This window comes from Anoplopoma fimbria, chromosome 12 (genome assembly GCF_027596085.1).
Source record: "Anoplopoma fimbria isolate UVic2021 breed Golden Eagle Sablefish chromosome 12, Afim_UVic_2022, whole genome shotgun sequence".
Lineage (NCBI taxonomy): Eukaryota > Metazoa > Chordata > Actinopteri > Perciformes > Anoplopomatidae > Anoplopoma > Anoplopoma fimbria.
The window spans coordinates 9,189,488-9,216,898 of NC_072460.1; the positions used below are offsets into that span (position 1 = coordinate 9,189,488).

Consider the following 27,411-nt stretch of genomic DNA (forward strand, 5'->3'; position numbering starts at 1 on the left):
CCGGGTACCAGCCTGGAGTTAAGATCCCTCTCCCACCTGTTTGGTGTCTACAGGATTAGACTTTTACTGTCAATGATGTAATAATGGAACCCCTTTACATAGAGATGCCATCTCCTGCAGACCTGTGAGGCATTATTCAAACCTTTTGGGAGCAATTAATGGGACCAATAAAATCATCCAAGCTTAAACAGTTTTAGGGGAAGTGGCACTGCAACTGCATGTTAACAGGATAGTGACTAGGTAGAGACTAGATTCTTAAATCAAGATCTGCAGCTTACCTCCTCTGTTCATATGGGAGAGAGATTACCTCTGCTAGATCCCGGCGATAAGCCCCAATACAGGACTATATACCAAACCAGCTCTCCGTTTAAAGGGTCCGAATCTCCAAGCCCGTAACAGGATACCTGGAGACTTGTGGTCGAGGAAACTCGCCTGGTTTTTTAGATTATTTTCAACGAAAATACCCAGATGTTTGAGACCCATAGGAGATCACTTGAAAGGGAATTTATGTTTGACGATATTGTAGTTGAATACATACAGTGGCAGAATTTCACTTTTATCAAGGTTGACCTTATATCCAGAAAAGGATCCATATGATTTTAATAGAATCTGAAGATGGGAAAGAGAGGTTTCGGGGTTAGTTAGATAAAGTATGATGTCATCTGCAAAAAGTGATATTTTATGCTTGTCAGGTTCAACCTCAAAGCCAGCTATATTAGGGTTCCCTCTAATGGCCTCGGCCAATGGTTCAATGGAGAGAACAAAAAGGGCGGGAACAACTGGACATCCCTGCCTGTTGCCCCTATAGAGACGAAAAGAGTTTGATGTAATCCCATTAGTAATAATCCTTGCTTTGGGGGACTTGTAGAGTGATTTTATCAGATCAGTAAACGCAGCGCCAAAACCAAATTTATCCAAAACACAAAATAAATATGGCCATTCGACCCTGTCAAAGGCCTTCTCAGCGTCAAGTGTGACTGCCACACTGCCGCCTTAAATTATTAGATAACAGTCTATTAATTATAAAGCCTGTTTGATCTGGATTGACCAGTAGAGGGAGACATATCTCTAACCTTTTAGATATCATTTTAGTAACCAATTTATAATCTATGTTAAGGAGAGAGATTGGTCTATAAGAGGCATATTTTAGAGGGTCTTTCCCCTCTTTGTAAATAGTCGTAATAATAGTTTGGGCAAAAGAGTCTGGAAAACATTTGTCCTTCCTAGCTTGTTCAAGTACGTCCATTAGGTGTGATACAAGAACATCTTTAAATTCTTTATCAAATTCGGAGGGAAAGCCATCATCCCCCGGAGACTTATTGGTAGGTAAAGATTTGATAGCTTCTGTCAACTCAGAGATAGAGAAGCAGTCTTCCAGACGGTCCCTGTCTTCATGTGACAAGCATGGTAAGTTAACTGAGGCAAGAAATTTGTCAATTTTTGATAGATCCCCATTTGATTGTGAAGTATAAAGGTCCATATAGTACTTTTGAAAGGTTTCATTAATTTCGATGGGATTATTAGATATCTCATTAGAGGGTGTCTATATGGCATTAATTGTTTGCCTGCTTTCCTCAGCTTTAAGTTGCTATGCCAATACTTTCTGCGCTTTCTCTCCAAGTTCACAGTGTCTTTGTTTCGACCTGATGATTGTTCTCTCTGCTTGGTATGTATTCATAATATTATATTTTAATTTAAGATTAACCAAAGTCTTTAGTTGGAGCTCTTTGATATGTTTTCTCAAGCGTGCAAATTTCAGATTCAAGAATATTTAGTTTGGCTCTGTGTTTTTCTGCAAACCTTTTGTGTAGGAGATGATTTTTCCTCTCAGATAGGCCTTCAGTGCATCCCTAAAAATAAAACTGCTAGGAGCAGAGACTTTGTTTGTTAAGGTGAAGCAGTTAATTTGCTCTCTAATGTACAGAATTTAGGCTGTTTTAAAAGGGTGGGATTAAGTCTCCATCTGTATGTTCTAGTCACTTTTTCAGAGATGGACACGGATAGGACCAAAGGCGAATGATCACTTAGTGATCTTGGGAGATATTCAGTATCCAACACTGTGAATTAATTGAGCGGATATCAAAAAATGATCTATATGGGTATGCGTGTCATGTGGGTGTGAGTAAAATGAATAGTTCCTGTCTTGTGGGTGCATTTGTCTCCAAGCATCAATCAAATTTAAGTAAGATTGGTAAGAGGGGTGGGTTTGTCGGAGGATCTATCAAGCACTGTATCCAAACAAAAATTAAAATCCCCTCCCATCAAAAGCCACCCTGATGCTTGAGTGATCTGGAGAAAAACATTTTGGATAAATAGATGGTCATCAAAATTTGGTGCATAAATATTAATTAAAGTCCAATTTTCCGAGTAAATTTGACCTTGCACCAAAACAAACCTACCTGATTATTATTATTATTATTATTATTATTATTATTATTATTATTATTATTATTATTCCTTTATTGATCCCCATGGGGAAATTCGGTGTTGCAGCAGCTCAACTACACAGAAACAGATAATAAATACACATATTATACAATAAAAAAAAAAAAAATAGAATAAAAAAAAAATAAGAATACAAATAAAAAATGTACAGTATATCCACATGGGGGGGGGGGCTGGTCAGCATGATGACAGACTGTGGTCTCCGCTGTTGTTGTACAGTCTGATGGCAGTGGGCACAAATGAGCGTCTGAAGCGCATTATAAGTAACTAAACCTGGATAGGTTTTAACACCAATGCAGTTAATTTAGCCGATGTAGCATCATCCCCATGAACGGTGTCTGTTCATTCAACGCCAGTCCATTTCGTCAAGGAATTTCAGTGTGTCTGCAGCGGTGTCAAATAGCCGAATCCGTCCATCTTCACACTGAACCTTCAATCGTGCAGGATAAATGAGAAAACAGGTGATGTTCCTCTCTTTTATAGCTTTTAATGATGGGATAAGCTGTTTGCAGCGTCTGGCTAGTTCTGGGCTCATGTCGGGAAAAAAGCTGACTTTCTTCCTGTCAACAGTGATATTCCCTTTAGCTTTGGCCAGCCGTAAGATATTTTCTCTGTCCCGAAGTCGAAGCAGGCGGATCACTATAGGTCTCGAGGGCTCATTGGGTGTGGGCTTGGGGTTCATGGTCCTGTGGGTGCGTTCGAGGACCCAGGACTTTGGGTAACCATTCAGTGAAGAACAGTGTCCCGGCCCTCGATGTCTTCCTTTAGTCCCACCACATGTACATTATTCCGCTTGCTGTGATTCTCCAGTTGGTCCATTTTATTTAGGAGAAATTCATTATCTTTCTGCAGTTGCTTAGTTAGTTTTTGAAGCCCATTAACGGTGTCCTCCGTGTCACCGATGCGTTGTTCGGCCTCTTCTACCCTCGATAGCAAGCCGTCCAATGTAGCTTTCACTCCGTCGATGGAGGTTTGAAGTTCGGCAGATTTCGAATCGATTTTCTGGGAGAGAGTCTTGTTCCCTTCTTGAATTCCCCTGATTAAGACAGCAAGCATGACGAAGGAATCCTTTGTTTCGGACAGTATTGAGCTAGCATCATAGCCAGTATGACCGGCTTCAGTAGTGCTAATGTTGGTTGCAGCGTCGTTAGCATGTGATTCCTCATCATTTTGGCCGTCTTTTCTCGTTCTGTTTTTGGTTTTCTGTCGACGTTCCATCCCTCATCCGTTAGTAAATCACTTTAATGAAGTGTGCCCATCTCGAGGGTACAATTCGGCGTTGTGTCAATTTAGTTTTAAGGAACTGGATTACTTCACTCTTGTACACAGCAGGTCATTTCAGGCCATGTCAGGTCATATGACACACTCAACAGTTGTTACTTCCCTCTTGTACACAGCCGGACATATTAGGACACACTCAACAGTTGTTACTTCACTCTTGTACACAGTAGGTCACATAATATTTAGTAAATCACTTCATATTAATTCACAATACATAAATGCATAAATCAGCTCTTTGATCATACTAAATCCCCTTATTAATCATATAAGCTCTCCCAGCAGAGATCCAGGCCCCCATTCAAGACAGAAGGAAAGGGTTTTATTCTGCATACTTCCAGGTTCCTAAGAAGATGAGAGTTCAGACCCATTTTAGGTTTCCCCGTCCTAAACCAATGCGTAGCCCAGAAGACGTTCTGTAAGCCAACCATCAAGCAGTTACCAGAACAGGTTCAGCTGCTTGATTGGTTCACCACAATCAACTTAAATGATACATCATTTTGTATCAAGGTAGCTCGGACCAAAGGAAATTATTATGTTTTCCGTTCAAGGACATAGCCTATAAACACAACAGGCTGCCGTTTGGCTATTCCCTGGCCCCCGCACTTCAGCAGATGTGGGGACACAGCGCTGCAGCCGTAGCGCAACCTTGGCACGGGGGTCTTCTTTTATCTCAACAAACTCATTTTCATGGCCAATCCCAATTGATTTTACATCTAACCAAGCTGGGGTTTGCCATCAACTGGAAGAAGAGCTGCCACTTGGCACACCAACAGGTGGAGTATCTGGGGTTGTGCTTGATGCATGCAGTCACAGGGTCCCTTTGTCAGAACAAACGGCCTTGCAACAGTCAGTTGGCAAATTGCAGTGGGATCAGACCATGAGATTGTTGATCGTCATTCAGGTGCTGGGGTTCAAGGCGGCTGCCCTTCCGGTGGTGCCGCTGTGGCTGACGCTGTTATGCGGTGCCTGCAGAGGTGGTTTGCCAGCGGCTCCAGCACAACACAGCTAACATTCCCCCCTCTGTAGAGAACAGTCTACGCTACTGGGGGTCCCAACAGCCCTTGTTGAAAGGAACTCTACTGGGACGAGGGACCTTCTATTTCATCGTGTTCATGGATGTTTCCCTGATGGGGTGTGGGTGGTGACCAGCCTTGGGAGAGCAGTTGGTGGTTTGTGGCCCCTGATGGAGGACCAACATATCAACCTTCCTGAGCTACAGGCAATGTTCATGGTTCTCCAGCACTTCAGACAACTGGTGAAGCAAGTGATGGTGGGGGCCGACAACCGCACAATGGTCGCCTGTATCAACATGCAGGGCGGAGTTCGGTCCGCTGCTCTTTTTGGGATTGCGGAGTGCCTTTGGTTGTGGGTCTCAGAGCACCTGTTGTCTCTGAGTCTCACCACATTCTGGGCCTGGAGAACAGGAGTTTCAACCTCATGTCCTAAGAAGGACCCCTATCAGACGAGTGGGGGCTTCACCCTGATGTAGTGAAGCAGATTTAGACCAGGATTGGTAAAGAAGAAGTGGGTCCGCTTGCCGACTGACGTATCTCCTTGGCACAGCAGGACAATCCACTCCTTGGTGTGGACCATTTGCATACATGCCATGGCAAGGAAGCTGCTATACCACTTGGCGTAAAGGTATGCAGAAATTACTCAGATGATGGCAGCCAAACCTTGAGCCATCCCCCAGGTCGGAGAGTAGGTTCAGGAGGGTGGGTGCAGCAAGCGGGTTTCCTACTCTTGGCCATCCTCTCCAGGCTTGGCTCCTAAAAGGGAAAAGCTAAGGATGTTGGGACTGTCTGTACAGGTCTTGCAGACCCTCTAGACGAGAGCTACATACAGCATTGCCTTTTACAAGGCTAAGTTGTCAGGGTTCCAATGCTAGTGTAAGAAAAGAAGGCTAGATTCCCTGTCCTTTGCATTTGTGTCAATTTGTTTGACCACCTCTCATGATTCTTGCAGAGTTCTTGTAGAGTTTCAGAAGACCTCCTCGCAGTGCTCACTGCCTTTGGTGCTCACTGCTTTGGTGAAGGGTCCCCTTTGAGCTTCTGGAGTGATCATAAGTAAAGGCATTGTCTTCCAGGAAAGCTTCACTGCTTGTACAGACCTCAGCCGAGAGAGTGTGCGAAATAACCACCCTGTTGGTGAATTAAATTTGCCTGCTGCTTCGTGGTGACCATAGCAGAGCCCCACTGAGACCAAATCCATGTGTTATCAAGAACTTAATGAGTTCTTTCAGATTTAATGTTATAAGGATGGATTCCTTTTGTCCTTGTTCAGTGGGGAAAGTGTCGAGACATATGTATATCGCAGAGTTGTGGTCTTGCCCTGTCCTTTAATAATTAATTATATCAATTAGTATGTCATACATATGTTTATGTATGTTTTTTTATTATTCATTATCATATTTGATAGATTGATGGGTTGGTTAATGTTAAATTTGGGAAATTGTCATGAAATATGAATAATAATCAGCCAATCACAGTTTCAGAAATCCTTGCAGGTAAGAAGATCAGCTTGTGAAGTAGTGAAAAATGGTGCTCTTCTGCAACCTTGTGGTCTACCGGTGCAACTGAAAGAACAGCTTTGACGTTATGTTATGTTTTCTTTTAATGTTTCTTGTTTTATGTTGCGTTTGTTTTTTTAGCTATGCTGTGTGTTGTTCCTCTTTTATTCAATTGTAATTGATTAATCTCATATATTGTTTCCATTTGAGGGAAGTGGAAACACTTGACACTTTATATATATAACATTATGATTACATTTGTGTCGTGTTTGTGTCTCAATGTAATAGTAGATACTATAATAGTAATATGTAAATATTGGTCCTCTACCAACTCCTGAGGGAAATATCTTACTATTTAGGTGCTAAATGCTCCAAAATTTTCACCAGCTAGTATGTGTCTGTCTGCTGTTTGCTGCTAAGTAGGTAGTACAGTGGCTTTAGAAGCATTAGATGACAAAAGAAAAGACTAATTTTACAAACTATTTAAATATTTCTAAAATGAAAAAATTGGGCCGTAATGGTACAAACAAAATTCACTGTTTAGTATGTACCTCGGTTTTGGGATGGCCATGGTTGTTGATACAATAGTGATGTTTTTTTTTTCCATTTAAGAAATTCAAAACATTTGCTCTTAGGCCATACTTTTTATTGAAACCCTATAGAATAAGTTAATTTGGCTCAGTGTGAATCTGCAGTGGGAGGGTGCCTGAACGCTGTCGGGAGAAGGACTTGCCCTTTGTTAATCAACACATTCGTGTGATGTTGAATTTAAGTGTTTAACAGGTATATACCCAGCTACATTTAAACAGTGAGAGCATACAACTTGATTAATCTTGTTATCTGGATAAACCAAATAGCATGCTACAGCTGACATAACTAGGGTGCCACCAACAGAATACCAGTACCATTACACTCCAATAACAATAGTTACACACACATTTATTTAAACATTACTTTACTTTCCAAATAGCGTGGTTTACAAAGATGCAATTTGTAGTGCTGAGCATTTGGAACAATAATAATAAAACATATAAACAAAAAGCAAAACAAAACAGAACTATGACATTTGGAAAATATTATGTATCCATACTAGTTGTTGTATGAATGTTTGATTAGATCATGCAGCACGTATGGCAAATGCTGCTGTCTGGTGAGCAATACAGAAGTATCAACAACTGCACCATCAGACTTCAGAGCAGCTTCCTTACTCAGGCTGTGAGATTCCTTAATTCAAACTCTGCCCTCCACAATATAATATTTGTAGCCAAATGGGACTACAAACATTCAATTCAATTCAGTTTATTTTGTATAGCCCAGAATCACAAATTACAAATTTGCCTCAGAGGGCTTTACAATCTGTACACATGCGACATCCTCTGTCCCGGGACCCTCACATCGGCACAGGAAAAACTCCCCTAAAAAAACCCTTTAACAGGGAGAAAAAAGGAAGAAACCTATGGGAGAGCAACAGAGGAGGGATCCTTCTCCCAGGATGGACAGAATGCAATAGATGTCACGTGTACAGAATGAACAGCATAGCAGAGATACAACACATTCAATGTATATGACATAAATGATTCATATAATAAGACTACTTATAATAACAGCAGCAATTATTGTAGTAGAATTATAATTGTGAAATAGGGATAGTAATGTGATTAATAATAATAATCGAAGTAGCAGTGGGTGTCAGTCGGCTCACAGCAGGAGGCACGACTACGATCCAGGTACCACAACGATTCATGGAAACCTGCAGAGCGAGAAAGCAAAAAGGGCTTCAGGGTGGAAGTAAAGCTAAAATGCTTAATGGTACAGGTAATAGTAATATTAATGTGACTAGTAATAATAATGGTGGTAGCAGTCGGTGTCAGCAGGGCCGTAGCAGGATGCATGACCACAGTCCAGGTACAGCCACGATTTATAGAAGCCTGCGAAGCGAGAAAGCACAAAGACTCCAGGGTAGAAGCAAGTCAATAAGCGTAATAGTACAGGGAATACTAATAGTAATGTGACTAATAATGATAGTGGTAGTAGTAGTGGGTGTCAGCAGGGCCTCAGCAGGTGGCACGATGACAGTCCAAATATAACCCCGATTCCTGGGAACCTGCGAGGCGAGAAAGCACAAGGAATCAGTAATGTGCATAAATAGGAGATGAATACATCAAGAAGGAGTGAGAGAAGAGGAGAGAGGAGCTCAGTGTATCCTAGGTAGTCCCCCGGCTGTCTAGGCATATAGCAGCATATCTAGGGGCTGAACCAAGGCGAACCAGAACCAGCCCTAACTATAAGCGCTATCAAAAAGGAAGGTCTTAAGCCTACTCTTAAAAGTGGTGAGTGTGTCTGCCCCCCCGGACTGAAACTGGAACCTGGTTCCACAGAAGAGGAGCCTGATAACTGAAGGCTTTGGCTCCCATCCTACTTTTATATACTCTAGGAACCACAAGTAACCCTGCATTGATTGAGCGCAGCTCTCTAGTTGGGTAATATGGAACTATAAGTTCCTTAAGATAAGACGTGCCTGGCCAGTTAGAGCTTTGTAGGTAAGTAGAAGAATTTTAAATTCTATTCTTGATTTAACAGGGAGCCAGTGCAGAGAAGCTAATACTGGAGTAATATGATCTCTTTTCTTAGTTTTTGTTAGAACATGTGCTGCAGCATTCTGGATCAACTGTAAAGATTTAAGAGACCTATTAGAGCAGCCTGATAATAAGGAGTTACAGTAATCTAGTCTAGAGGTAACAAATGCATGAACTAGTTTTTCTGCATCGCTTTGAGACAGGATTTGCCTGAAAAAAGGCTGTCCTTGAGATCTGTTTTATATAAGAGTTAAAAGACAGATCCTGATCAAAGATAACTCCAAGGTTCTTAACGGTAGTGCTGGATGCTAGAGCAATGCCAGCATGTGTTGTCAGACTCTGTGGTGTAAAATGAAAATAAGTGAACTTCATCAATTTGTATTATCAATTGAAGAAAATTTGGAGGCATGGGCTGCTGTGACAATGCCTTGGATGGGTGTAGAGGTTGTAATACAAAAATGATCCCTCTCAATCATCACATACCCAGAGTGTTGTGCAAGTTACTCAGGAAGTGTAATAAGTTACTTTTACTTACTACTTTTACTTACTACTACTAATATATTACTTTACTTATTAATTGGTTTTAAAAGTAATGAGTCCCGTTAATCAAAATGACTATATTGCTTTCATTCTCCCTTGTTTACTAAAGAAACCTCCTGTTACCATGGCGCATCATAGCTACATAGTCCCTTCACCTATTATATTGCGTTTGGCATTTATATTCACATTTCAACTGAGGCTGCAAAGTTTTAAACAGAGCCTGCAATGCATGCCTTTGAGCCCTCATATAACTGGGCCTGTCTCTTCCTCTCCCTCTGGGCATTATTGTATTTTCCCATTATAAATGTTCATGAGGGCTCAAAACTGTAGAGATGACAGTGGACTTCAGGAGGAGCCCGCCAACACTGCCCCCCATCCCCATACTCAACAACACTGTGTCTGCTGTGGAGACCTTCAGGTTTCTGGGTTCCACAATATCCCAGGACCTAAAGTGGACCACCAATGTAGACACCATAAGGAAAAAGGCCCAGCAGAGGTTGTACTTCCTGTGTCAGCTCAGGAAGCAGACTACAACGGACTGTTAGGTCTGCAGAGAAAATCATTGGTGCCAGCCTGCCCTCCATCCTGGACTTGTACATCTTCAGAGTCAGGAAACAAGCAGGAAACATCTCTGCCGACCCATGACACCCTGGACACAACCAATTCCAAGTCCTCCTGTCTGGTAGGCACTAGAGACTTCTTTACGCCAAAACAACCAGACATTCATATGTACATAATAGTAAAATGTTTATCCTTATCTTTTTTCTTCTTTAATCTCGTTGTTTTTTGTTTATTTGTCCATTTTTATGTATGTATGTTAGTGAGTAGAAGAAACCGAAGTCAAATTCCTTGTATTCATACGCATACATGGCCAATAAAGCTGATTCTGATTCTGATATGGTGATGGAGTAGAGTTTGGTAGCCTCTGTTATCAGGTATGGTTTTGTATGACTAAAGTTAGCCAGGTTGAATTTTTTAGTACTGGCCATCTTTTTTAACATGTTTTTTTAAACAGATTTGTGTCTAGGATAATTCCAATATATTTAAAAACAGACACCACCTTGAGATTTTCTCTTTTAAGAAAATGATCAGGTTTGTGAGTCTATGTGGGTTTCCGTGTAAAAAACATACAGACAGTTTTGTTTATTTTCAAGTGTAAACTCAACCAATCTGATACTTGGGCCTCAGCTGCGGTTGGTTTTTGCAGCTTGTTTGTTTTTTGGCATGTACATAAAGAACCGTCACAAGCATAAATCTATTGCTATTGAAGTTTTTCTCAGAACAGTGAGCACAAATCTTTCTCCTCCAGTTTATCTCAAATGACTTTATAAATGTTAGTATTTTTGTTAACTTTATTCAGTATATTATGTATGTTCTCTTCGGCTCAGGTGTCAAGCAAAAAACAGACTTCTGCATTAGTCCAAGTCAGTCCTCTCCCAATCGTGTTTGTTTACCTGTATCCATCCTGAAAGCAGCCCATAATAACCTGTGTCTTCGTTCACTTCCTGAAATTGGGTCGATTTATGTTATGCACAAAGTATAAATCACAACGCAAGTGTACCGTCTGAAAGCGAACTGTGTAGTTTATAAAAAAATGTTCTTCCATGATTTGAGGCAGGTAAAATATGAATAAACTATCCTGTAGCCGACTCTCGACTACCGTAGGTTTTCCCCAACACAGACACGGCTTCAGTGGGTAGGTTTTTAACAAAGGTATATTTATTTCATCCAATATACACCACACAATGAGGACCGTCGTGCGCTCCACTTCGCTGCCCGGCTTCTCGGGCGCACTCGGTCCAGCGTTCCCGTAACGTCACCTCTCTGATGGCTTCCGGTCTCGTTCCGTCGCCACCTCTCTGATGGCTTCGCTCTGTCTCAGTCCGTTCCTCGTCTGTGACTGTCGCTCTCGAACTCCCGCCTGCTACTGCTTAAATACATTCAGCCTGATTAGCACCATGTTACAGCCGTGTTGATTGAACTCACCCCGGCACTGTTCCCATGAACCACTCCCCCACCTCTCTCGCCTGCAGCTGAGCGCAGACCACGCCCACTGCCACACATCTCCACCGCCCGACTTAGGCCGGGGAGCCGTCCGGCCTAGCCTACTCCCCCCACCTGTGAGCGGGAAAGGAAGTCTGCCACAGCCATCTGCACCCCCGGCCTATGGACCACTTTGAATTTAAAAGGCTGTAACGCCAGATACCACCGAGTGATCCGGGCGTTGGCATCCTTCATGCGGTGGAGCCACTGTAGAGGGGCATGGTCCGAATAGAGGGTGAATGGGCGTCCCAGGAGGTAGTAACGCAGGGCATCGACCGCCCACCGGATCGCCAGGCCTTCCTTCTCCACTGTGCTGTAGCGAGACTCCCTCTCAGACAGCTTCCGGCTGATGTAAAGCACTGGGCGGTCGATCCCCTGCACCTCCTGGGACAAAACGGCCCCCAGCCCCCTATTCGAGGCATCAGTCTGCAGGATAAAAGGGAGAGAGAAGTTAGGTGTGTGGAGAAGAGGTTCCCCACAGAGGGCCTGTTTTACCCTCTCAAGCGCCAGCTGGCACTGCTCCGTCCACTGGACCGGATCTGAGGCACCCTTTCGAGTCAGGTCAGTCAGGGGGCTGGTTAGGTCGGCGAAGTTGGGGATGAACCGCCGGTAATACCCTGCCAGCCCCAAGAACTGCCTCACCTCTTTTTTGGTCTTGGGTCTCGGGCAGGCTGCAATCGCTGCTGTCTTGTCGACCTGGGGACGAACCTGCCCTCCACCCAAGTGGTACCCCAGATACCGTACCTCCCTCCGTCCAACCGCACACTTCTTCGGGTTGGCGGTGAGCCCAGCCTGTCTCATAGACTCAAGCACCGCGGACACCCGCTGCATGTGCTCCGCCCAGCTGTTGCTGTGGATGATCACATCATCCATGTAGGCGGCAGCATAAGCAGCGTGTGGACGCAGTACCCGGTCCATGAGACGTTGGAATGTGGCTGGGGCACCGAACAGCCCGAAAGGAAGTGTGACGAATGGTACAATCCGTACGGAGTGGAGAAAGCCGTCTTTTCCCTGGACTCTGGAGATAAGGGAATCTGCCAGTAGCCCTTGGTCAGATCCAGTGTCGTGAAAAAACGAGCCGTGCCGAGCCGGTCCAGGAGCTCGTCGACCCGGGGCATTGGATAGGCATCAAACCGTGACTCGTCATTCACCTTGCGGTAGTCCACACAGAACCGTATAGACCCATCCTTCTTGACAACCAGAACGATGGGGCTACACCAGGCACTATTGGACTCTTCTATTACCCCCATCTCCAGCATAGCTTCCAATTCTTTCTGAACTACCTTTCTTTTGTGTTCAGGCAACCGATAAGGCCGTGATCGTACTGTCACGCCTGGGCGAGTTTCAACATGGTGTTGTATAAGGTTGGTGCGTCCTGGCAGAGGGGAGAACACATCAGCAAAGCGCTGCTGCAACGCAGCCACATCTGCTCTCTGGGACTGAGTGAGATGGTCTTCACAACGGAGCGAGGCTGGATTGGTGGAATTTGGCACCTCAGGCCCCAACTCATCCCTCTCTTTCACGGTAGTCACCAGAGACACAGGCTCTGCCTCTCTCCATGCTTTGAGGAGGTTGAGGTGGTAAATTTGTGTTGCCCCTCCCCTGTCAGAACGCACAACCTCATAGTCTACATCGCCCACTCGCTGTGTGACCACAAAGGGCCCTTGCCACTTAGCGAGCAGTTTGGAGCTGGAAGAGGGAAGTAATACAAGTACTTTATCTCCCGGTTCAAATTGTCTCAGCCTAGCCCCTCTGTTGTACAGGCGTTGTTGACGCTCCTGGGCCCTGAGCAAATTCTCCCGTGAACATTGCCCCAGTGTGTGGAGTTTTGCTCTCAGGTCCAGGACGTATTGAATCTCGTTTTTGCTTGCTCGGACCCTCCTCCCAGTTTTCCTTAACTAGGTCCAGAACCCCACGTGGTTTTCTGCCAAACAGCAGCTCAAAGGGAGAAAATCCTGTGGAGGCCTGGGGCACCTCCCGCACTGCAAACAACAGAGGGTCAAGCCACTTATCCCAATTTCCGACATCATCGTGTATGAACTTACGGATCATGGACTTCAAGGTTTTATTCAGGCGCTCCACGAGGCCATCGGTCTGTGGGTGGTAAACACTAGTCCGAATTGCCTTGACGCCCAATAAACCGTATAGTTCCCTTAATGTGCGTGACATAAACGAGGTGCCCTGGTCGGTCAGAATCTCTTTCGGGATTCCAACTCGGGAGATGACCTGAAACAGTGCCTGTGCAACACTCTTTGCAGAGATAGTGCGCAGCGGCACTGCTTCAGGATATCGCGTTGCGTAGTCCACCAGAACTAACACAAAGCGATATCCTCGAGTGCTCCGGTGAAATGGCCCGATGAGGTCCATGCCAATGCGCTCAAACGGGACCTCCATTAGTGGCAATGGGCGCAATGGAGCTCTTGGGATGGCCGGTAGGTTTACCAGTTGGCATTCAGGGCAAGAGGCACACCAACGGCGCACCACTCCCCGAATCCCAGGCCAATAGAATCGGGCCATTATCCGGTCTAGTGTTTTGTCATACCCCATGTGCCCAGCCATTGGGTTATAATGAGCCGCCCGGAAAACCATTTCCCGACGGCTTTCCGGCACCAACAATTGGGTAATATCTTCCCCCGTCTGAGTGTCACGACTCACTCTATACAGTCTATCCCTAATCAATGAAAAGTGTGGGTATGTCGGTGGTGTGTCAGGGTGTACCATGTGACCATCAATTTGTATCACTTGGTCGAAGGCAAAGCGTAGAGTATTGTCACGAGACTGCTCCAGTGGAAAATCTTCCATGGAGTGTATTTCGGGAACCTGCGGGGCCCCTTGTGAGGGCACCACCGGTTCCCCCTCCCCTTCAGCAGCGTCGGACAACCTCGCATCACCACTGAGCACAGCACACATCCCACATGTCCCTGCCGGTCGCGAACGCACACCCACACATTGCCCCACTAACGTATGGAACCCAGGCCAATCTGTGCCTAAAATCAGTGGGTGTGCAAGGCGGGAGCTAACCGCAGCCCTAATTCTATGCGTTTTGCCCCTGTGTTTAATTTCGACTGACACAACAGGATATCTGTGAACATCCCCATGCACACACCTTATCTCCACCCACTTTGCCTCTACCAACGCCCCGGGCCGAACCAAGTTCTGGTGGACCATGGACTGTGTACAGCCCGAGTCCACCATAGCCTGGTGTACACCCCCTTGAATCCTTACCGGAACGCTGTATGTCCCCCCCGGACCGGAGGAGGGTGCTGGCGGGCCGGCAACCCGGATCACCTGGCCGACCTCCATCAGTGGACATTCTCTGCGGAAGTGACCGGGCTGCCCACACCTCCAACACTCCTGCTCTGACGCCTGAGGGGCCCCCTGTGGGTTGGGAACAGCGCCTGGAGCCTGGCGATGGGAGGAAACAGAGGGAGGGTTATTGCGCGGTTGAAATGCATGAGCTTGTGGGGGCCGATGGAGGGAGGCTGAGGTGAGGAACTTCCTGCGAGGAGCAGGAGTCGGTCGGACAGGCGCTGATGTCCACCCCTCCGCTCCCTGTCCCCGGGGGTGGACGGCGAGGTGATCCTCTGCGAGGATAATGGCCGCCCCCAAGTCCCCAGGTCGGTGGCACCGCACCCATTCCGACGTCCCAGTCGGGAGGCCCTCCACAAACTGTTCGACTGTGATCCTCTCCAGCATCTTCTGCTCACCATCAGACTCCCTGGCTGTAGCCACCTGTTAGCTGCGTCCCTCAGCTTCTGGGCATACACGAAAGGACGGTCGGTGGGTGTCCATTTCGTGCCCCGGAACCGGCGACGGTGGTCCTCGGGGGAGAAACCCGTCCTATCAAGGACGGCTTTTTTTATGTCCTGGAAATTTCCCCGCGAGGACGCTGGCAGGCCGAGCGCCGCAGTTTGGGCCTCCCCTGACAGCAAGGGGAGCAGGCGCACGGACCACGCCGCCGCCGGCCACCCGCACGCCACCGCCGTCCCCTCGAACATTTCCAGGAAGGTCTGTGGGTCGTCTTCCGCGGACATTTTGTGGAGCGTGATGCCCGTGAGCGGTGACGGAGGGGGTGGAGCCGCCGCCCCCGACCGGGACAGCAGGCTCTCCAGGACCCGGGTCTGCATCTCCGCCTGGCTGTGGAGTGCCTCCATCTGCCGCCGGTTCACCTCCGTCTGCTGTTGGTGCATGGCCGCGATCTCCCCCAGCATCTGGGCCAACGCCGCCACCGGCTGTATCTGCTGCTCCGTCATCACGGTGTTGAGGTCCCCGTTTAGGCGCCAGTGTAGCCGACTCTCGACTACCGTAGGTTTTCCCCAACACAGACACGGCTTCAGTGGGTAGGTTTTTAACAAAGGTATATTTATTTTATCCAATATACACCACACAATGCGGACCGTCGTGCGCTCCGCTTCGCTGCCCGGCTTCTCGGGCGCACTCGGTCCAGCGTTCCCGTAACGTCACCTCTCTGATGGCTTCCGGTCTCGTTCCGTCGCCACCTCTCTGATGGCTTCGCTCTGTCTCAGTCCGTTCCTCGTCTGTGACTGTCGCTCTCGAACTCCCGCCTGCTACTGCTTAAATACATTCAGCCTGATTAGCACCATGTTACAGCCGTGTTGATTGAACTCACCCCGGCACTGTTCCCATGAACCACTCCCCCACCTCTCTCGCCTGCAGCTGAGCGTCCTATTCTACCCTGCAAAATTCCATAGAAACTTAACCTTATTGAAATAATTATAATTTTGGTTACTCCCCCTTATTCAATCATTTCACATCTTGTTATGTATATACACACACACACACACACACACACACACACACACACACACACACACACACACACACACACACACACACACACACACACAAAGTAATAGACCTGATGCACTGTCTTTTGAACATCTAAAAAAAATAAAACCAATTTTGGTACTCACTATTCAAAGCTCACTTTTTATTCTTCTATAACACTTTTTCAGAGGCCAACAGTATCCATTGAAATATACTGGCCCCTGGACCTTTGTTCCAATGTAAATGCACAGATGTGCCCCAAAGTTATTTTCTTGCTCAGTTGTATGGTCACACTAGTTCCTGTTATAGTATAATATAATGTGTACAGTAGTTAAAAAAATAATATATCTCTTAAGTTCCTCTAGAACATCAAGATTATTACTCAGTAAATGAAACATATCCTGTAAAAACAAAATGGTACCCAGAAGTTAAAATATAACTACAGTATAAGTTCTTTGTAAAATCCAGAATAGTTTCCCCCTCATGTCATAACTTAATATCTTGTTCCTTTGTAGCACATATATGTATTGGTATGTACTTTACTACTCTTGAGTGCAAAAGATTACATTGTAACTCCGGAATAATGACTTTGTATGTTGCAGGCTGTAATCTAATGCATTAACTTTCATTTTTGTGCAGGCACGTGGGTCACCTTTGGAGGCCAAATAACCAATGAGGTAGGAGAGAATACCTGCAGTCTCATGTAATCCAGGCTCAAGTTTAACAGGATGTAACAATGACAAAATAGTTTCACTAAGTAACATACATCGACATCTTGAATACAAAGATTGCATTACCTAGCTAACAAGAAATTTAACAAAGAATGGATTGTGACTGTTGATAGCACCACAAAGGATTTTGAGCATATGATATTACAGTGCAAACATGCCCATACAGTTTTGCAGCTTTTATAGTCTGATTGCATTTATCCATATGGTAAAGTATAAATGTTTCCTTTGCATCACTGCATAACAATGGCCGAGAGGAAAAGAAAATGAAATATCCAAACCCATAGGTGTTCTAACTGTCAAGGTGCAACGGCATTCCTCAAAACTTTCGTCAATTAATTTAAAGTGACACACAGAAACCATATTTGGGATTTAATATCCCAGCCAATCAGTGCTGTTGGTTTCTGTTTAAATACATCCAAATGTTTTATTCTTGCAGGTTTAGCTGCTTAAAAAGCACAATCCTTTTATGAATTCGCCCCTAAATGTGTCAACACTGAGGGGAAAGTTCTCTTCTAAATGCTAAGTCATGGTATAAAAACATAGTGCCTCAACTTCCTGCTGTGAACCCTGATATAACAAACACAGTTTGAGAAGTTATTGTGTGAAACACTTTGCATTTTGCAGTACATCTTGTGACCATTACTATACAGTTATGATCAAAACATTTAAAAGTAATAATATAAGGTAGCATGTGTTGGTTGTCTGCTGTTCTTCAGTGACTAACCCACTTTTCCCCCTGGTCGTGCAACTGGATTGTCGGCTGTCAGAGTGATTCAAAGATATCTGTTGTCAAGAAAGTCGATTTGCTGCACACTTTTATGACATCCATATCCATGTTAAATGTTAAATTTGAGTGTGACTCCAGCACAGGTAATGTAACTGAAGTCTATACCTTTGCCTGAAAACCTAAATTTACTCAGATGTACTTTGTGTTAAGTGCTAATTAGTAAACATGTTTTATTTTTTTATTGTGGCGTTTATGCGTTTATTAAAGACATGACAGTGCAGAGATGAAACAAGGAAAGAGAGCCAGGGGAGCAACATACATTAAAGGTCCCTGGTTGAACTCAGACCAGAAGCGGACCTGCTATTTTGGTTCCTGTATGTGCAGCAGCCCAAGGTACAAAGATTCAGTGAAGGTGTATACAGATCAGAGGGTGTGATAACGAACAAATACACACCTAGCGAATAATGTCCCGAGTCTCATAGGTCAGCCAAACACAATGTGGCAGGTTGACAATGGGTTAACAAATGAATGATGGCTTCTTCAGTCAGGATGGAGCAGAATGGAGTTTGTAATTTTGGAGAAACTGAGATACTGAGTCCAAGGCTAACATTACTACTACTGCAACTACTGAGGAAAGCGGCTCACAATTTCCCCTGCTCTCCAGGTCTTTATCCACGGCAGCAGGTTCTTCTTCCGGCGCAGTGTTTGGGCCAGATATTGCCCTGAATAATATTATAACTGAAACTACTCGTTGATATACTTAAACGATAATAATTAAAGTTGATATCTCACGAGGTCAACAGAAGTACACTAAAACAAAATAAGGCTTGCTTAAAATTAATAGCTATAAGATGTTCAAAAGTAGTTATGATACCTAAAAACTCTATAGAGGTTCAGGTTTTTTCCGTTGCGAGTGGGATGCCGAGTTCCGAAAAGGCTGCGATAAAGGTGGAAAGTCCAAGGCCTGGAGGTGAGAATGAGGGGTTGACGATATTGAGAAGATGGACAATGTAAGAAAGCCTGTAAGTCAAAAAAAATTGTGCTGCTTCTGCAGCCGAAGGTGAGACGAACAGCGAAGTAATATACTCCCTTCCAGGAAACTCTGAAGAAACGTCAGAAGTCTGGGTGAATGGACAAGACTTTGAAAGTGCTTGTGATATATGTTTTGGAGAACCATGCTCCTTAAACCTGCCCAGCAAATAAGGGTGATGGTGTGGTCGAATGGTTGCGTATTGCACAGAGCTGGGATAATGCTATTGATGCTGGAATGTATGTGCCATTGTGAGAAGACAGGTCGATAATTAATCTCTTTTTCCGAGTGGCGATACAGATGGGGCTTATTTGGACTACTGGACAAGGTGGGTTGGTAAATGGGCCTATCAGGAACCCTTCTTTGAACTCTTTGGCTAGTAAGGTGTCAACGGTGTCAGGTTCGGAAAGAGTGGACTGAAGATTGCGACAGAAGTGTCAGGAATAATTTATATGCCCAGGTGGAAAGCGTGGGTGAACCCGTTTAATAGAAAGTCGACAAACTCCCTATCAGGGTGGTTCTGTAGAGCAGTGGCTAGAGCCTTTACCTTGATGGGTGTGCCGAGGTGCTGTGCTGGTCAGTCTGCCAGTGTAATTGGATTATGTGGGCTGGTGTTTCTTGCCTGAGCGCCTCCGCAGAAGGACCAGACTTGCAGTTGGAGAGAAAGCAACTGAGATGGTTAAAGTTATGCATACCATCCTGCCTCCCTGATAAAGGATTGGCCTCCCTCATTTGTCAATGCCCTTGGGGATGGGAACGTTGACGGAAGGGTGTATGACAACAGCTTAGGGATGATAGGAGGAGGTGGTGCTGCAGAAGACCCCCAAATGCAGGGGTGCTGCATGAGGAGGAGGGGCGAGTGCATGCAAGCTCTTGGAGAGTTTTGTCGGCTGATGGAGTAGCAGAAAGCATGTTACTGTGAACAGCTGAAGGAAGAGTAGAGGAATGGATAATGGGATGAAAGGATGTATGTGCATGAGGATTTTGTGCAGCCTTCGGACACAAGGATGAAAAGAAGGATGTCATTCGCTGGGAGAGATCAGACCCAGTGGGAGCGGGCACAGGGGGAAATATGATACGGTCCTCACTAGGCGGGGGAGATGATGGTGGCTGCGGCCCTAATGGTGGCTGCGGCCCTGGAGGAGGAGGTGCCGTCATATCATCCGTGACGATGGGTGGCCCACAAGACGATTGGGGAAGCAGCAAAGGTGCTATCTAAAAGACTATCTAAAATACTCAGCTGGATTTCTGGTGGACACCGGAAAAAGTTGGAATAACCTAATCTTGTTGCCGTAGTGGCTGAAAAGGATGCATTTATCTTTTAAGGCGCACTGGAGACGAGCCAAGATCCAATCTCTAATGCTGGTCACCTGTCTAATGGGCGAGGGAGACATGTGGCGAGCGCGCCATGGATGGCAATCCGGGGTTGGTCTTGAGGGAGGTGGGTGACAAGGAGAGCGGTCAAGCCGGTTTCCATGTCTGCAACAGCTGTCTCGGCCGCGGGTCCTGGGCCTTGTGGATGGTGGAGAGGACGCCCGAGATCGGTTTGGAGTTGGAGGAGTTTTGTTGAATGGGTTCAGATGCTGGAGCCTGCATGGCCGAGGAATGTGTACGGCGGAGCGCAATCGGCTATGTTGGGAAGTTGGGCTGTGGTCGGACGCATGTAGGGATGGCGTAACTGACGGAGAATGGAAGCCAAATAGATCATAGCCTGAATCTGACGGGATGATCTGCAATTCAGAATCCATGGTGAGTTAATTTTTTGGTTTGACTATCTAATAAGACTGTGTTCAGAGTTACCACACGAAACGCGATCTGTCGTTGAGAGAATGGAGACGAACAGTGCTTGATGGGATGACCAGGTATAAGTAGACTTGTCAGGTGATTAGAGCAGTGGTTGAGGTGTGGCCCTGCTCCCAAACCTTAGTTAACAAGGTAACTTAGTTCAGTGACATGGACTATGTTGGGATGCCACTGAGAACAGGTCTGACACTGATTCTCTTTTTGCAATTTTTACTAAGGTGCCAACGTGTAAGGCATCCAAAGGAAAGGCCTTTGCAGTTAGATAGAAAGAGCATGATTCTTCTGACAGATTAAACATGTTTTTTGGATAGCTGTAACGACATCTTATACTGGGTTGCTTTTCAGAAGGGGGGTGACTCTGGCAGTCTTGAAAGCCGAGGGAAAGCATCCCGAGACGAGAGATGTGTTGATGAGGTGGGTGATGAAAGGAAGGAGTTCAGTGGCAATAGACTGAAGAAGAGGGGAGGGGATCGGGTCAAGGGAGCACGTGGTGGGGCAGTTAGATGTAACAAGGTCGAGGACCTCGTTAGGGGAGAGGGGAGCAAAATAGGGTAAGATGGGGTGTGGAGAGGGAAGGGGGAGCTGAGGGGGAAGAGCTGGAGAGGGTAGAGAGGGAGAGGGTGGACAGGGAGAGGGGGGCTGAGAGAAGGAGGATCTGATATCGTTTACCTTCTTGTCAAAGAAGTTGGCGAAATCATCAGGGAGAAGGGAGGAAGTAGGAGGAGGGGGTGGGGGTTGGAGGAGTGAAGAGAAAGTTTCAAAGAGTTTTTAAGGATTGGAAGCAGAGGTTAGGATTTTAGAGCGGAAAAAAGCCGCTTTAGCAGTAGCTAGAGAGGAGGAAAAAGTGGAAAGGAGAGATTGGAAGTTAAGAAGGTCCTCCGGGAGTTTGCCTGTTCTCCATTTGCGCTCAGCCGCTCTTAGGCTCCGTCTATCAGTACGCACTGAGTCCGTCAGCCATGGGGCAGGAGGAGTTGGCCGTGCAGGCCTGGAGGTGAAGGGACAGAGGTTGTCCAAAGAGGAGGAAAGGGTGGAGAGGAGAAGATCAGTAGCAGTATCGGGGGATAGGAGAGAGAAGGATTCAGGGTCAGGGAGGGCAGAGGTAACGGAAGAGGAAAGATCAACGGGGGAGAGGGAGCGGAGGTGACTACGGGTAGAAACCATGTGGGTAGGTGGAGGAAGTAAGGGGGGAGAGGAGAGGGAGAGGGAGTAGGACATGAAGTAGTGGTCCGAGAGCTGGAGGGGAGTGACAGAGAGGTTAGCAGTAGAACAGTGTCTAGTGAAGATAAGATCCAGCTGGTTGCCGGCCTTGTGGGTAGGAGGAGAGGAAGAGCGATAGAGGTCAAAGGAGGAGAGGAAGGAAAGCAGAGGTTCTAACTTATCAGTCTGGATGTTGAAGTCGCCGAGCATGATGAGCGCGGAGCCATCGTCATGGAAGTGCAAGATTAGTGTGTCAAGCTCCTCCAGGAACTCACCAAGAGGGCCTGGTGGGCGATACACAACAGCAATGGTGAGCTTGACTGGATAAGTGACAGTAACAGCATGAAATTCAAAAGAGGAAGGGGAGAACTGTGGAACAGAGACAAGAGAGTATTTCCATTTTGGGGAAATTAGCAGGCCAGTGCCACCACCTCGCCTCGCAGCTCTGGGAGTGTGAGAGAAGGAGTACACATCTGACAGAGCTGCGGGTGTGGTGGTGTTTTCTGGTGTGATCCAGGTCTCAGTTAGAGCAAGAAAGTTGAGGGAGAGCAAGGATGCGTAGCCTGAGATGAACTCAGCTTTCGGCACTGCCGACTGGCAGTTCCAAAGCCCCCCCGACACCACTTGCTCACCATGGGCTGAGAGAGTGGGATAGATGAGATTAGTGGGGTCACGGCACCTGGGAGCGACCCACTGTCTACATGACCACCGGACAGAGGAACAGACAGAAATAGGATGCAGACACATGGTAGTCAATATAAACAAATTACTGACCCGTACAAGTACACGCTCGAGAAGTCTTTGCTTGACGAAGTCTGGCTTGAAAGGACCTACCTACTGATTGCTCATTGTCTGCCAGGAGTGTAAGCCACTCCCCCTAGCAGTTAAGAGGACAATTGGCCTATTGAAACTAAAGCACACCTCTCAAAGCAGTTCCTGATTAAAGGGACAGCAGAACAACAGAATCAGCATCAAACACTTCCTGATTACAAGAATGTCAGAACAGCAGAAACAACAGAATCAGCATCAGACACTAACCCTTTTTTAAGCAGGCTTGGTACAGTTTAAGATCAATTTTAACTTATAAATCAAAGTTTTTAGATGTTATGGTTTAATACATCTGGTCAACACACGTCTCTCACTCATTTCCTCTAGGCTTCGTTGTCTGTTTTTACGCTCGTAGCTCTGCTGGGGGCTGAAGTCCCTGTCGCACTGCATGTCATTTTTGCTTTTGTTACTTTTGGACCTCACACCTAAAACTTTGGCCATGTGTGGACGGTCAGTGTAAACAAAGCAAAAGATAGGCGTTTTATAATGGAAACCTAGTAGTGTGGAAAAACCACAACCTGTCAACTACATGCTAATGCTTGGTGATCAATTAGAAGGTTAATCCATATTTCATTATGCACATACAACATTATGTTTTTGCAGCAAAAAAACATGTATTTATCACAACAATTCCCATAACAGGACCTAGAATTAAAGACCATCCATCCCATAATTTTAGAACCTCAGCATCAGTCTGTTTATTGCCGAGTATGACCAGAAGTGCACTCGGCAATCCAGGGCCAGAGAGTGTTCACTGAACTTTGCCATCGCTACTGGGTACTGTATGGTAGAAAGGGAAACCGCATACACCAGCATTTCTGTCTTTCTATGTTCGGGGTCTTTGACTGTTTGATCTGTATTTGGCAGATTATGGAAGATTATCCCTCTTCCAAAGTCTGCCTTGGGGTTTTCTCTCTGTGTGGTGCAATTATTTGTGCAGCACTTCAGGGTGCTAGCCTTAACACTATTGTCACCATGTCATCTTCCCGGGCTGTCCATTCTTTCACAGATGCCGGTGGACCTTCCCTTACCACTAATAATATTATACTGTATAATATAATAATATACTGATAAGGGAAAAGATGCTTTGCTACAAACAGATGCAACAAGATCTAATTAAGATATGGTGCAAATTCCTCCTCTGGGTGGTAGTGCTTTATTGGTTGTCTGAGTCAGGGATGGTGTGTCAGTTTCTGCTTATTACAGGCATTGTGTCTTTTCAAAACAAACGCCTGTGTTCGCAAGAACTGACAGTCTCCACTTGTTAAATGGACCTTTTACATGTAAAAAAGTATATATAACACACTATAGAAGAGGGAAAAAGTGGAAAAGCATAATAGGGCCACTTTAATAAATAAGTTGGCAGCAGTCTTTGGATGGATTTATAAATAAAGTTATAGCAGTTAAAGAACCTTTCAACTTGACAGCAGAAAGTTTTTCTCAGAGGACAGAGGGAGAGAAAAAAAACAATGGTTTCACTCTTTGCTCATTTGTATTATCTCAAATTTTGCTGTTTAAGGTGGCAGAGGAGCTGATGACTTTGGCATATGAGAATGGGATCAATTTGTTCGACACAGCGGAAGTGTATAATGTGGGAAAGTAAGTATGATTGAGTATGATTTGCCATTATAAGATAAAATCAAGATGTTTATGTTTATTCTTAGCCACATAAATGTTTCTGTCTTGGTTTGTCTTGGCTAAGTGTAACAATACATGTACACAACACTATTATGCCACATGTGCAACAAGTGGAGAAAAAAAAATAAAAAATGAATCAAACTTCAGACTAACTAAACTCAATTTAGCTCAGCTGGCATTACTCAAGAAAACACAACTCATACCAAATTATTTCATTTGCGCTTGGCAAAACATATGTCCTTTTCTCCCACCAAAAACCTCCTTTAAAAGTAACTTTTCACTTACACATGTTTTATAAGCCATGAACTAATTTCTATGACTTAACTGTGATTAAACACATCAATGCTGGTGTAATTATTGGCTTTTCTTTCTAAATTTGGAAAAAATGGCTTTGAAAATGGGTCAAAATGACACTGTTTTACATCAGAACTAATCTTACATGACAAAGAAGAGACAGCTGGATGGGCAGCAGACAGCCACTCTGGACACAGAGGTGCTGAGTTTGAGCTGGCTTTATTCGAGTTGCTACTGCTGAGACAGTCCATCTCCAAAACTGGCGCCCGCTCTCCTCACAGCAAAAGGAAGGAGCGCCTAGGCGTGACAAGGAGGGACCATAGGTTGTAATTTTTTGGTCTGATAAACAGTAAATCCATCAAATTCAGTACCCCTGCTGTATCGCTATTTTTCAAGTTACTGTTGCTAGCTGCCATCAGCTCTGGCTGTCATGTTTGTCAATGCTGCATTAATGCTTTGTCATACAGACGTAGGCGTGGTTTTATCTCTTTAATTATGCAGTGGACTCTTCAAATGGACCCTTCACTCTACTGAGCATTCCAAATAAAGTCAGAGCCGCATGTCTGATTGTAGGCAGGTCAATGACCAAATGCTACTTCCTCAGTGGTAATAAGCCATGTATACAGTACATTGCAAAATGTTTAAATCAAATCAATCATTCAATTATGCTGATGTTTTATTTACTTCAATAATAGTTATTTAAACAGACCTAAAAACAGTAAACTATAGCTCAGAAACAAAAAAGTATTATTAAGATTTGAAATAGTTTAGGCTTCAAAAGTAAAACAAAAAAAAGAAATTTAAACTTGCATTAGCTGATGTCATGTGAGAATACTGTTGGAACTTGGATTTTGAATTTGTTTTTCAGTACAGAAAAGTGTAAATGATCTTGATCGTTAACCACAAATGTGCAGTTGATCTCTAAATATTTAGTTTGTCCGTTTTTCTTTGGGCCCTACTGGAGGTTAGATTGAACAGGTTTCAACTTCATATAATATCTTCATTGTATACTCCCTAATCCAATTCAAGTTGTGCTAACCCTGGACCATCATTCTATTTCTATTGGGAATTTAGAAGAATAACTTTGCTAAATAAGCATGTTGCCCATTAATCCCAATCATTGTAGGCTTCTTTATTGTGCACTGAAACAGGAACCTGTTTCTATTTAAATCTGCACACATTTTGATTATAATCTTGCAGTTTCTTTTATCAATGACTGATCTTTTTTACTATTCTTATTTAACTGTTTCTCAGAGGGATATTAACCTCTTTCTGCCCTTTTAATTGTCCGTCTGGTTGAACCATTGTACAGGGTTTTGTTCTCCATATACAAAACAAACCCTTTATATCAAGATAATATCTATTTCTTAAGAGGACTTTCTACAACATAAAAGCTCAAAAGACCATTCAAATATACATTGAGTAATTCTCTCAGCCATCTGACTGAACCCAATCAATTTTTGATGACGGCCGATTTCACAGTTTTGGACAGAATGAGATCACATATTATAAACCTTTTACAGTAATAAAGTCTTGTGTATGGGAAATAAGTGAATGTTTTACAATTGTGCTGTGTCTCTGGAAACTATCATGGAAAAGAAATGCACTTCAAAACAGTTGAAGTAAAAGCTGTTTCTGCTTCCAAAGCTCATCAGGAAAAACATAGAAAGTCTTATTTCCCTAAATTCCAGTGACAACATCAAAAAACCCTGGTCAAGAACAAAACTCATGCTACTTTATCAGGCCAAGTAGGAGGCCTGTAAAACTCGGGACAGACTCCATTGCAGGTTTTTACCTGCCATCAGTGTGGAGAGACATTTTTTACTACAGTAATCATTACTTACTACAATAACTTCCATTCCTGGAATCAATGATAGCCTCCAGCCTGTGCCGAACTCTCGTCAGCAGGATGTTCAAGAAAGAAGGTTGGATGAAATATGTTGACCCATTCAGATAGACCCTAACCTGCATTACACGTTTGTTGCTCAGTGGGTGTAGAGTGAATCTTGAAGGCTATTGCTATTCATTAGCCCCATGAACAAATCAGCATAGACAATTCATTTTTATTAAGCAAATGTTAACAAGGAACCTTCCCAATTTCCGCTCAACTGAAAAATTGTCATAAACATATTTCATGTTCAACAATATGTTTTTTTTTTTTCAACAACAAGTTTGCTCCTTTCAATACAAATACAAAATTATTTTGCAACTTGTTGTCGAACGCTTTTGTACTGTAAGAAGACATTTTTGAAACAAAATAGTTATGGATAAGCGCAATTTCTACTATGGGAATGATACATGATAGTATTAGTTTTCTTTAACATAACGTGCATTTATAAAGGAGAACATGGATTTAAAGTAGGTTGCTGGCAGTACCATTATGAAGCTCTAGTGTAGGTTCAGTATGAATTATTTTGGATGCCTTGGTCTATAGTTTAATCCTCATATATTCTGCCATTGCCTACTTTCAAGCATGCTTTCTCATAATTTCTTTGCTGTCATTGGACCTCATGCAAAAACGTTTATTCCTATTATTATCTTACATTTGTCTGAATTTTTTTCCGTACAGTGGGCAGAAAATGTTCCTAAGTTCAGATAACTGTTCAAATGACCACCATAAATATGATGAATACCACCAATGCATTAATAAGTGCACATTCATGAGAATTGTACATTTGCAAAATGAACACGAAAATAATACCATATAAAGCTACGGGTCCTGCACAATAAAGTGTTCATTCATGAACATGGCTCCAAAGAATAAAACAATAACTTTAAGACAATCTATACTTTTTAACAGCGTCAGCTGGAATTAATGGAAGATGCATGTGAAGAGCCATCCATCTTTTCCTGTCAATATAAGAGCGCTGTCTAAAGAAACACTCTCTCAAGGGCCTAAAGCGCTAAGGCTTCCAAAAGAAGTGTCAGTCATGACACGCCTGGTTACAATTCTCACCAACCTTATTACAAACGGAGACCAA

At 44.4% G+C, this 27,411-nt stretch overlaps 1 protein-coding gene across 1 annotated transcript in view; it reads left to right on the forward strand.

Moving 5' to 3' along the window:
* The window catches only part of LOC129099604 (voltage-gated potassium channel subunit beta-2-like), a 57,718-nt gene that overhangs the window by 11,287 nt on the left and 19,020 nt on the right, over nt 1-27,411 (forward strand). Inside the window, exons 3-4 of the mRNA XM_054608900.1 lie at nt 16,822-16,859; nt 24,018-24,097. Of these exons, the coding sequence (XP_054464875.1) occupies nt 16,822-16,859; nt 24,018-24,097 (118 nt within the window). The remainder of the gene's footprint in view (nt 1-16,821; nt 16,860-24,017; nt 24,098-27,411) is intronic.